The sequence below is a fragment of the Lupinus angustifolius genome, chromosome LG19 (assembly GCF_001865875.1).
Source record: "Lupinus angustifolius cultivar Tanjil chromosome LG19, LupAngTanjil_v1.0, whole genome shotgun sequence".
In the NCBI taxonomy this organism is placed as follows: Eukaryota; Viridiplantae; Streptophyta; class Magnoliopsida; order Fabales; family Fabaceae; genus Lupinus; species Lupinus angustifolius.
In genome coordinates, this window is record NC_032027.1 from 1,036,159 (window position 1) to 1,047,740 (window position 11,582).

Genomic DNA, 11,582 nt, shown 5'->3' on the forward strand with positions numbered 1-11,582 from the left:
AGTAAGTGTATAAAACTTGGAAGAAAACAATTGAAAAGTAACCTTTCAGAAATTCAGAAATTCAGAAAGTTTTAATCAAGTTGCTTGCAAAAGTGTATAAAACATTCTAGAAAATGTTAAGTGATTAAAATATGAAAGTTGTTGTTCGAATCTGAATGCTAGATGCCTTTAAATAGGCTTCCTACCAGCCATCATATGCATACATGAAGGTACAAGACGATTCAAGTGACATATGTTCATTTTGGGAGAAGTTGTTTCAGTTTGAATTTGAAAAACTGTTGTAAAAATAGCTCTCATTAATTGATTACCAATGTGAGTAACCATTTATCAGAAGTTTTTGTCTCATTGAGTAATTGATTACTCACTTGAGTATTCAGTTACTTTGAGTTAATTTTACTTGATAACTTGTTACTCAATTTGGCTAATGGGTTACTCTATCACTCAACTTTTTGAAGGTTTAAGTCCATTTTTAAAACCATGTTTAATACTTTTTCGAAAAGATTTCCTATGAGCATGCGGAGATACTTTAAAGTAAAAGATTTTCGATAGAAGTACCTATCTTAGAAAGCTAATAAGTCTTGATCTTGTGTTGAGCATGCTTTTATATCTTTAAGGTCTTTATCCTTTTACTTTTTTTTTTGATGTTGTTGTTTTCATTAAAACCGAACCAATGTTAGGAACAAGATCTTTTTCACATAAATGTTAAAAAGAATGAATGTAGAAAATTAAACTGCATAAAAATGAATATTAGAATAATTACATATGGTAACTTTTATTGTTTTAGAGACAAAATTAATTATTATATTTTATTATTTTATAAATCTCTTTAAATTATTTTAGAAGATATAAATTAGTAATGTGTCTAAAGGGAAGTTGATAATTATTATGGTGGATTTCATTAAAGTCTTAAGTAAGGGTCTTGAAAATGAATTACTTTAGTTAAGACTTAGAGTTAAAACTCATAATAACTACATGATACTTAAAGACTCGAATCATAAGTTAATACTCTACCTAAAACTCTATTAAGATTGCCATTCCAGTTTTTTTTTAAGTCTGAAATGTTAACTCAAGACTTTGTTTAATTTCTACAACTCGAAAAAAAACATCTTAAATGAATCCTCAACTTTAACTCCATCTCTAATAAGTAAAGTATTAACCAATATTATTCTTATGAAATTAGTAATAAAATATCATGTATATTTAAAGTAATAATCATGTATTCATCCTTTATTATTATAGGGCATTCAAATAAGAACAACTATATATAATCTATAAATACTTGAAGATAATTTTATAATTTTAATAACTGAAAATAGACATGATTTTGATAATGAATTAATTTCACTTTATTTAAATTTTGTACTTGAGCAGGTACGAACATAAGTCCATTTGTAATATTGTTGAGTACGTCTCTCAAAGAATTAGAAGCATGGATGATGGTGATAGGAGCTATGGCCAACGTGTTAGTGTAAGTAGTTTAATTTGTCTACTGAAGCTACCAGATTTTTATATTTATTTCAGTACTTCAAATGATTCGTTTTAGGTTTTTACTCTCTTTTATTATAAAGAGATATTTTACTCTCTTTTAAATAAGTATTATCTTTTAAAAAAAAATATTTTTATTTATATTTTAATGTTATGTTTTGGTAAATGGTATGATTTGTTCTTTTCAGGAGTTTAAGTATATATAGAGAGAGAGAGGGGTTATGATGTCAATCAAATTAGATGGGGGTCTTATTTTTTATCTACTATAAGATTTCATATATATAGGTTATTGAGTTAATTCAAATTAGGTTGTCTTCTTGGTTTTTATATACCTACTTTAATTATTTGAATTCTTTGCTTGTTAAACAAAGTTAATATAATTTTCCATTATTGGGAGTTGTTTCATTAATTCTACTAGACTAGAATGAAAATCTTCCTTTGGAATTCCCAAGACTCTTAGATATAGTTTTAGAAAGCCTAGACAAAATGAATGATTGTTTTTATAACTATAAGTTCAATAAGAAATATAATAAGTAAAACTGAAAGATTATAATTAGAGTAATCTTATATGTTCTTATTATATTCTCTTATTAATTCTTCTACCTACATAAAAATGATATATGTTGTTGATAAATCGATCAATAATAAATAAAATGTTACTTTGTGACATATGTCATTTTTTTATAGGTAAAATGATTAATAGGATGATTTAGTAAAATAATATATCATTTTTCTTAAAATTATTGTATTCGGTAATATACATTAATTTAGTCTATATATGCAGCTCTTTCACTCTATCGACACTAGCGTGATGATAACTCTTTCTCTTTTGGCAACTTCTCTCACCTATTAGTATTCGATAATATACCTTAATTCAACCTATATGTAGTCATTTTCTTGACACAACTCTCAATAAAATACACTCATTTTTAGAACTTAAGCACATGAGGAGAACTCAACCCTAGAAATTAATCTATTAGGTATGAGAGACTCATAACTTAAATACCATTGAGTTTGCAATTATATTCGATATATGATTCCTAATAAAATATCACTTATCTATCCTACTATATAAAGTGATAACATTAATAAGGGGCATTGAATAGACATAATTTTAATGTCCCACAATAGTCATTCTCTATATCCAACTTTTTTAACAACCAGATTTTTTTTACAATAAACCCCTTTGTTAGTTGTGATGGATGTGTGTGGGGGGATTTGATTAATAAATAGGTTACACAAATTTTAGCATATTAATATTATGTGGTAATCAATTATCGACCCGAGAATTAATACCATCCACATTCTTATTTTCTTTTGAAAGGGTGAGCAATAAATCAGTAAATTAGACTAAATGTATAATCAAGTCTATAATTTCTTTTACAATGTTTATTCTTATTTTCATTAATTGCATATCTACCAAAATGTGTATAAAATTAATTCTTTTGTAATAAAGAAGATAGATTTCACAAATTACATGCGCTATTTGATTAGAAATACAAATGAATAATTTATACGTTTGGTCAAAGTTTCATCTTCCAAATGTAAAAACATGCAAACACATATTGTTATAATTATATATTTTGATTGGATTTTGGATTATGAATTATAATTTCTGAATCGGTGATTGTTCTATTTTGCAGTAACTATTGTAGAATGTGGAATGGAAGCTCTTCAATACTTGGTGTTGGATGGAACAAAATCTCCTTTGGATTTGATGTGTGCAAAATTTTCATTTTTTTCATTTTATTTTATATTTTCATTTTTGTTAGACGTTTGTGCTTATTTCGTTGTTTGATTGAATTGAGAGAGTGTGAAGATAATCATCAATTATTTCTTTGTTACTCAAGTAAGGTACTATTAAAAGATTATGTGGTTTACCTAACATAACAAGGTAACATAACATGGTATATGGTTTACTTATAAATAAAACATAACATGGTATGTTAACCTACAACCACTCAATTTTATGTTATTTAAGTATGTCCAAAAGTAATTCTACAAATACATATCTAAGTTATCGTCATAGCCCAAAATAAAAAATAGTTAGATAAATGATAGTAGTGTTAAAATTAGTTACATAATTAAAACATTTTCAGCACATTGCAAAATTTTATTTTAGCTTTTAAATGTATTTAAAGACTATATACTCAACCCAAAAATAAAAACGTGGTTTAATGAACAAAGATTGTAATTAATTGACAAATATTATATGGTTAATTCAATATGCGGTAAAATAAAATTTCTAAAAGTAATCGTTGAATATATGTTCAAAATAGAAATATACCGTTGTTATAATAGAAAACTAGAAATAATAAATATTTAAACATAAATAATAAATTGACACAGTGACACATATTTTTAATAAACAACAACATTGAAATTTTAAAAATAAAATAAAGGAGGGAATAATATTTTAACACTTTATTTAACATAAGAATTAGTTAGGAACAACTCTCAAAGACTCAAATAGATATATAAAACCTCCAAGACAAAAAAAACCCTATAATCAGATAGGCCAAACCCCAACCACTTTTAAAAGATCTAAGATTAAAAAATAACCAAAAATCAAAGTTCTAGATAAGCACCAACAAAGATAAACAATGGATAAACAAACTAGTATTTTTAATTATATTTCATAGCTATAATAATTGATTTTAGGAGTCTCTAAAACAATATTTGTAATTTCAGTTGTACTCCCTTAATTTCTTTATTTTGACAGTCACATTAAACAGAATATATTGCAACTATTACTTTAATTATAATTTAAAACACTAAAATCACTTAAAACTAACCATGGACAAAAAACAAAAAATAAATATCCACACTTTGATTAATTGGACCATTGTAACTGAGTCCAAATTTTGAGCAGTCAAAATCCACACCCTTTTGAAAAATTTGTGAGTTGTGACGATTGCTTCTTGAATTGAAATTAAGCTCCAAATCTGGAGCATCTTTGACCAAATACTCAATCTTTTGTTATGTTAATATTCATCTCTATTCTTCATAAAACCACTACACTATTATTGTTCCTGTCTTTTTCTTCATTGAAAGATCCTTCTGAGTATATTATATATGATATGACTCAACTCTCTATATTATATGTTTATCTTTTATATGACAATAAGTTATTTGTGAATAATACTAAGTCAATGATGGATAGTAAATATTGTCCTTGAATGTTATATATTAGACAACTACGACCAAAAGCTAAGTAGTCTAGAATGATTGTGCGTCAATATATTTATTATGGCATACAGATAAACATGCTAATTAATTATCTAGAATTTTATATCCTCACCTCACATAATGAGAATATAAGATCAGAGTTAAGAATTTAATGTGTTAGATTGGTAAGCTTGGAAAAGTTTTATAAGAAAAAAATTATAAATGCTGAAACTCAAATTGTACACAAAGTGGAGTTAAATTTTAAAATTATTGTGAAGAAAAATATTTTTAATAATATGGCGACACTATATAAAAATTTAATAAAAATATGAGTACAAATAAAAAGTTATATTTAATATGAAATCCATAAAGCACTTAAATAAGATGACTTTATGGATGTAGGAAATTATCAATTGAACACAAGTGGATTAAAAAACGTTTAAGGCTATGTTTATTTCTATAATTAAGGGATCCCTTATCAACGGGTATGGAATGAACTTTTTATAGATGTGTGTGATTGTCTTCTTCCGAACAAATGAATTAAACATTTGACTTCTGATTTAATGTAATACTCAAGTATTTAATAAGACCTTACACAACCTTGTGGAATTTATGATTCTTTGAGATTGGGATGGAGTATGGGTCTTTCCTTTGATTATTTTGAGATAGTTTAGATTATTTCATGCAGAATATATCGATTCTATTGCAACAACTATAATAGGTTACTCGAGATTGGGAGGTTGAACTTCAATTTATACAACAAATAAGTCAACATACTACACAACCAAAATTAGGACAAGACTTCAAGTTCTAGAAGACATTCCACATTAGTATGGGACTAAGAAATCCAACAAATAGATCTATCACTAAGAAATTAGTGTTTTATTTTGTTTTCCAACAAACAAAAAATAAATAATAGAGCACATTTAAAATTAAATGTACCCACTTCTAAATTCTAATAGAGCCAAAAATAAGGTGTCCTGGGTTTTCACACCCATGAACCATTTCCTATTAAAAAAATAACATTTTCTATCCGTTCCCACCAATACATGTCCCCTATACTGCCAAATTCACTGGATCGGAATCTGCTGTCCTCAACTGTATCTCCAACCACGTCCCTGACCAATCATAATGAAGCGAATTACTTTAGTTAAGACTTAGAGTTAAAACTCATAATAACTACATGATACTTAAAGACTCGAATCATAAGTTAATACTCTACCTAAAACTCTATTAAGATTGCCATTCCAGTTTTTTTTTAAGTCTGAAATGTTAACTCAAGACTTTGTTTAATTTCTACAACTCGAAAAAAAACATCTTAAATGAATCCTCAACTTTAACTCCATCTCTAATAAGTAAAGTATTAACCAATATTATTCTTATGAAATTAGTAATAAAATATCATGTATATTTAAAGTAATAATCATGTATTCATCCTTTATTATTATAGGGCATTCAAATAAGAACAACTATATATAATCTATAAATACTTGAAGATAATTTTATAATTTTAATAACTGAAAATAGACATGATTTTGATAATGAATTAATTTCACTTTATTTAAATTTTGTACTTGAGCAGGTACGAACATAAGTCCATTTGTAATATTGTTGAGTACGTCTCTCAAAGAATTAGAAGCATGGATGATGGTGATAGGAGCTATGGCCAACGTGTTAGTGTAAGTAGTTTAATTTGTCTACTGAAGCTACCAGATTTTTATATTTATTTCAGTACTTCAAATGATTCGTTTTAGGTTTTTACTCTCTTTTATTATAAAGAGATATTTTACTCTCTTTTAAATAAGTATTATCTTTTAAAAAAAAATATTTTTATTTATATTTTAATGTTATGTTTTGGTAAATGGTATGATTTGTTCTTTTCAGGAGTTTAAGTATATATAGAGAGAGAGAGGGGTTATGATGTCAATCAAATTAGATGGGGGTCTTATTTTTTATCTACTATAAGATTTCATATATATAGGTTATTGAGTTAATTCAAATTAGGTTGTCTTCTTGGTTTTTATATACCTACTTTAATTATTTGAATTCTTTGCTTGTTAAACAAAGTTAATATAATTTTCCATTATTGGGAGTTGTTTCATTAATTCTACTAGACTAGAATGAAAATCTTCCTTTGGAATTCCCAAGACTCTTAGATATAGTTTTAGAAAGCCTAGACAAAATGAATGATTGTTTTTATAACTATAAGTTCAATAAGAAATATAATAAGTAAAACTGAAAGATTATAATTAGAGTAATCTTATATGTTCTTATTATATTCTCTTATTAATTCTTCTACCTACATAAAAATGATATATGTTGTTGATAAATCGATCAATAATAAATAAAATGTTACTTTGTGACATATGTCATTTTTTTATAGGTAAAATGATTAATAGGATGATTTAGTAAAATAATATATCATTTTTCTTAAAATTATTGTATTCGGTAATATACATTAATTTAGTCTATATATGCAGCTCTTTCACTCTATCGACACTAGCGTGATGATAACTCTTTCTCTTTTGGCAACTTCTCTCACCTATTAGTATTCGATAATATACCTTAATTCAACCTATATGTAGTCATTTTCTTGACACAACTCTCAATAAAATACACTCATTTTTAGAACTTAAGCACATGAGGAGAACTCAACCCTAGAAATTAATCTATTAGGTATGAGAGACTCATAACTTAAATACCATTGAGTTTGCAATTATATTCGATATATGATTCCTAATAAAATATCACTTATCTATCCTACTATATAAAGTGATAACATTAATAAGGGGCATTGAATAGACATAATTTTAATGTCCCACAATAGTCATTCTCTATATCCAACTTTTTTAACAACCAGATTTTTTTTACAATAAACCCCTTTGTTAGTTGTGATGGATGTGTGTGGGGGGATTTGATTAATAAATAGGTTACACAAATTTTAGCATATTAATATTATGTGGTAATCAATTATCGACCCGAGAATTAATACCATCCACATTCTTATTTTCTTTTGAAAGGGTGAGCAATAAATCAGTAAATTAGACTAAATGTATAATCAAGTCTATAATTTCTTTTACAATGTTTATTCTTATTTTCATTAATTGCATATCTACCAAAATGTGTATAAAATTAATTCTTTTGTAATAAAGAAGATAGATTTCACAAATTACATGCGCTATTTGATTAGAAATACAAATGAATAATTTATACGTTTGGTCAAAGTTTCATCTTCCAAATGTAAAAACATGCAAACACATATTGTTATAATTATATATTTTGATTGGATTTTGGATTATGAATTATAATTTCTGAATCGGTGATTGTTCTATTTTGCAGTAACTATTGTAGAATGTGGAATGGAAGCTCTTCAATACTTGGTGTTGGATGGAACAAAATCTCCTTTGGATTTGATGTGTGCAAAATTTTCATTTTTTTCATTTTATTTTATATTTTCATTTTTGTTAGACGTTTGTGCTTATTTCGTTGTTTGATTGAATTGAGAGAGTGTGAAGATAATCATCAATTATTTCTTTGTTACTCAAGTAAGGTACTATTAAAAGATTATGTGGTTTACCTAACATAACAAGGTAACATAACATGGTATATGGTTTACTTATAAATAAAACATAACATGGTATGTTAACCTACAACCACTCAATTTTATGTTATTTAAGTATGTCCAAAAGTAATTCTACAAATACATATCTAAGTTATCGTCATAGCCCAAAATAAAAAATAGTTAGATAAATGATAGTAGTGTTAAAATTAGTTACATAATTAAAACATTTTCAGCACATTGCAAAATTTTATTTTAGCTTTTAAATGTATTTAAAGACTATATACTCAACCCAAAAATAAAAACGTGGTTTAATGAACAAAGATTGTAATTAATTGACAAATATTATATGGTTAATTCAATATGCGGTAAAATAAAATTTCTAAAAGTAATCGTTGAATATATGTTCAAAATAGAAATATACCGTTGTTATAATAGAAAACTAGAAATAATAAATATTTAAACATAAATAATAAATTGACACAGTGACACATATTTTTAATAAACAACAACATTGAAATTTTAAAAATAAAATAAAGGAGGGAATAATATTTTAACACTTTATTTAACATAAGAATTAGTTAGGAACAACTCTCAAAGACTCAAATAGATATATAAAACCTCCAAGACAAAAAAAACCCTATAATCAGATAGGCCAAACCCCAACCACTTTTAAAAGATCTAAGATTAAAAAATAACCAAAAATCAAAGTTCTAGATAAGCACCAACAAAGATAAACAATGGATAAACAAACTAGTATTTTTAATTATATTTCATAGCTATAATAATTGATTTTAGGAGTCTCTAAAACAATATTTGTAATTTCAGTTGTACTCCCTTAATTTCTTTATTTTGACAGTCACATTAAACAGAATATATTGCAACTATTACTTTAATTATAATTTAAAACACTAAAATCACTTAAAACTAACCATGGACAAAAAACAAAAAATAAATATCCACACTTTGATTAATTGGACCATTGTAACTGAGTCCAAATTTTGAGCAGTCAAAATCCACACCCTTTTGAAAAATTTGTGAGTTGTGACGATTGCTTCTTGAATTGAAATTAAGCTCCAAATCTGGAGCATCTTTGACCAAATACTCAATCTTTTGTTATGTTAATATTCATCTCTATTCTTCATAAAACCACTACACTATTATTGTTCCTGTCTTTTTCTTCATTGAAAGATCCTTCTGAGTATATTATATATGATATGACTCAACTCTCTATATTATATGTTTATCTTTTATATGACAATAAGTTATTTGTGAATAATACTAAGTCAATGATGGATAGTAAATATTGTCCTTGAATGTTATATATTAGACAACTACGACCAAAAGCTAAGTAGTCTAGAATGATTGTGCGTCAATATATTTATTATGGCATACAGATAAACATGCTAATTAATTATCTAGAATTTTATATCCTCACCTCACATAATGAGAATATAAGATCAGAGTTAAGAATTTAATGTGTTAGATTGGTAAGCTTGGAAAAGTTTTATAAGAAAAAAATTATAAATGCTGAAACTCAAATTGTACACAAAGTGGAGTTAAATTTTAAAATTATTGTGAAGAAAAATATTTTTAATAATATGGCGACACTATATAAAAATTTAATAAAAATATGAGTACAAATAAAAAGTTATATTTAATATGAAATCCATAAAGCACTTAAATAAGATGACTTTATGGATGTAGGAAATTATCAATTGAACACAAGTGGATTAAAAAACGTTTAAGGCTATGTTTATTTCTATAATTAAGGGATCCCTTATCAACGGGTATGGAATGAACTTTTTATAGATGTGTGTGATTGTCTTCTTCCGAACAAATGAATTAAACATTTGACTTCTGATTTAATGTAATACTCAAGTATTTAATAAGACCTTACACAACCTTGTGGAATTTATGATTCTTTGAGATTGGGATGGAGTATGGGTCTTTCCTTTGATTATTTTGAGATAGTTTAGATTATTTCATGCAGAATATATCGATTCTATTGCAACAACTATAATAGGTTACTCGAGATTGGGAGGTTGAACTTCAATTTATACAACAAATAAGTCAACATACTACACAACCAAAATTAGGACAAGACTTCAAGTTCTAGAAGACATTCCACATTAGTATGGGACTAAGAAATCCAACAAATAGATCTATCACTAAGAAATTAGTGTTTTATTTTGTTTTCCAACAAACAAAAAATAAATAATAGAGCACATTTAAAATTAAATGTACCCACTTCTAAATTCTAATAGAGCCAAAAATAAGGTGTCCTGGGTTTTCACACCCATGAACCATTTCCTATTAAAAAAATAACATTTTCTATCCGTTCCCACCAATACATGTCCCCTATACTGCCAAATTCACTGGATCGGAATCTGCTGTCCTCAACTGTATCTCCAACCACGTCCCTGACCAATCATAATGAAGCAAAATTGATAAAATTATAAATATTTAATTTTTTTTAACTGACGTGATATTATAAGATTAATCTGAGACAGAGTTTGGGATATGGTTTGGGATAGAATATCCTTGTCCAAATTCACTATCCCTTAAATAAAGAACGGGATCATCTGTCTTTAAATTATTATGTTCTCCTGTCTCTTGCCAATCATTATCCTCCAAATAACATAAAAATATTAATTTGTGTTTTCAAAAATTTTCTTTTTAATTAAGTGACACGTTTTTATTAGAAGGAGACAGAATTTGAGACAAGAATAGGTCAAGTAATAGGTGATGTGTCCCTTAAAAATGTCATTATAAACGACCTTCACTACAAGGCATTGATTGACTTCATTTTGTGCAAAACCCTATGTGATTCATTAGATCAACCCTTTCCTTCTCTACTGAAATAACCATTGCTAGTTATATGGCACCCTCATCTTCTTCTACCACCCTCCCATATGGATTGAAGTATCATGTTTTTATCAGTTTTCGAGGCCCAGATACACGCAGAAATTTTGCTGGACACCTTTACTATGCCCTTCATAGTGAAGAAATAAAGGTATTCTTTGATGATGAAGAGCTTCAGAAAGGAGAAGAAATAAACTCAGCTCTTGACAAAGCAATCCAAGAGTCATGGATTGCACTAGTGGTATTTTCTATAAACTATGCATCTTCAAGATGGTGTTTGGAAGAACTTGCTAAGGTGATGGAGTACTCTAAAGACAAGAACATGTTGGTTTTACCAGTATTTTATAAAGTAAACCCTTCAGATCTGCGCCATGAAAAAGGGAACTATGCAGAAGCATTAGCCAAACATGAATGCAGATTTGAGAAGTGGAAAATAGATAGATGGAGGTTGGCTTTGCACAAAGCAGCTGAACTCTCTGGTTGGCACTTGTCTGATCAGATGTAA

General features: G+C 27.0%; 1 protein-coding gene across 1 annotated transcript; it reads left to right on the forward strand.

Annotated features, from left to right (window-relative positions):
• Positions 11,094–11,582, forward strand: LOC109333885 (toll/interleukin-1 receptor-like protein). Its single transcript, XM_019569468.1, has one exon. It carries the CDS (start codon positions 11,094–11,096, stop codon positions 11,580–11,582), a length of 489 nt encoding a protein of 162 aa, XP_019425013.1.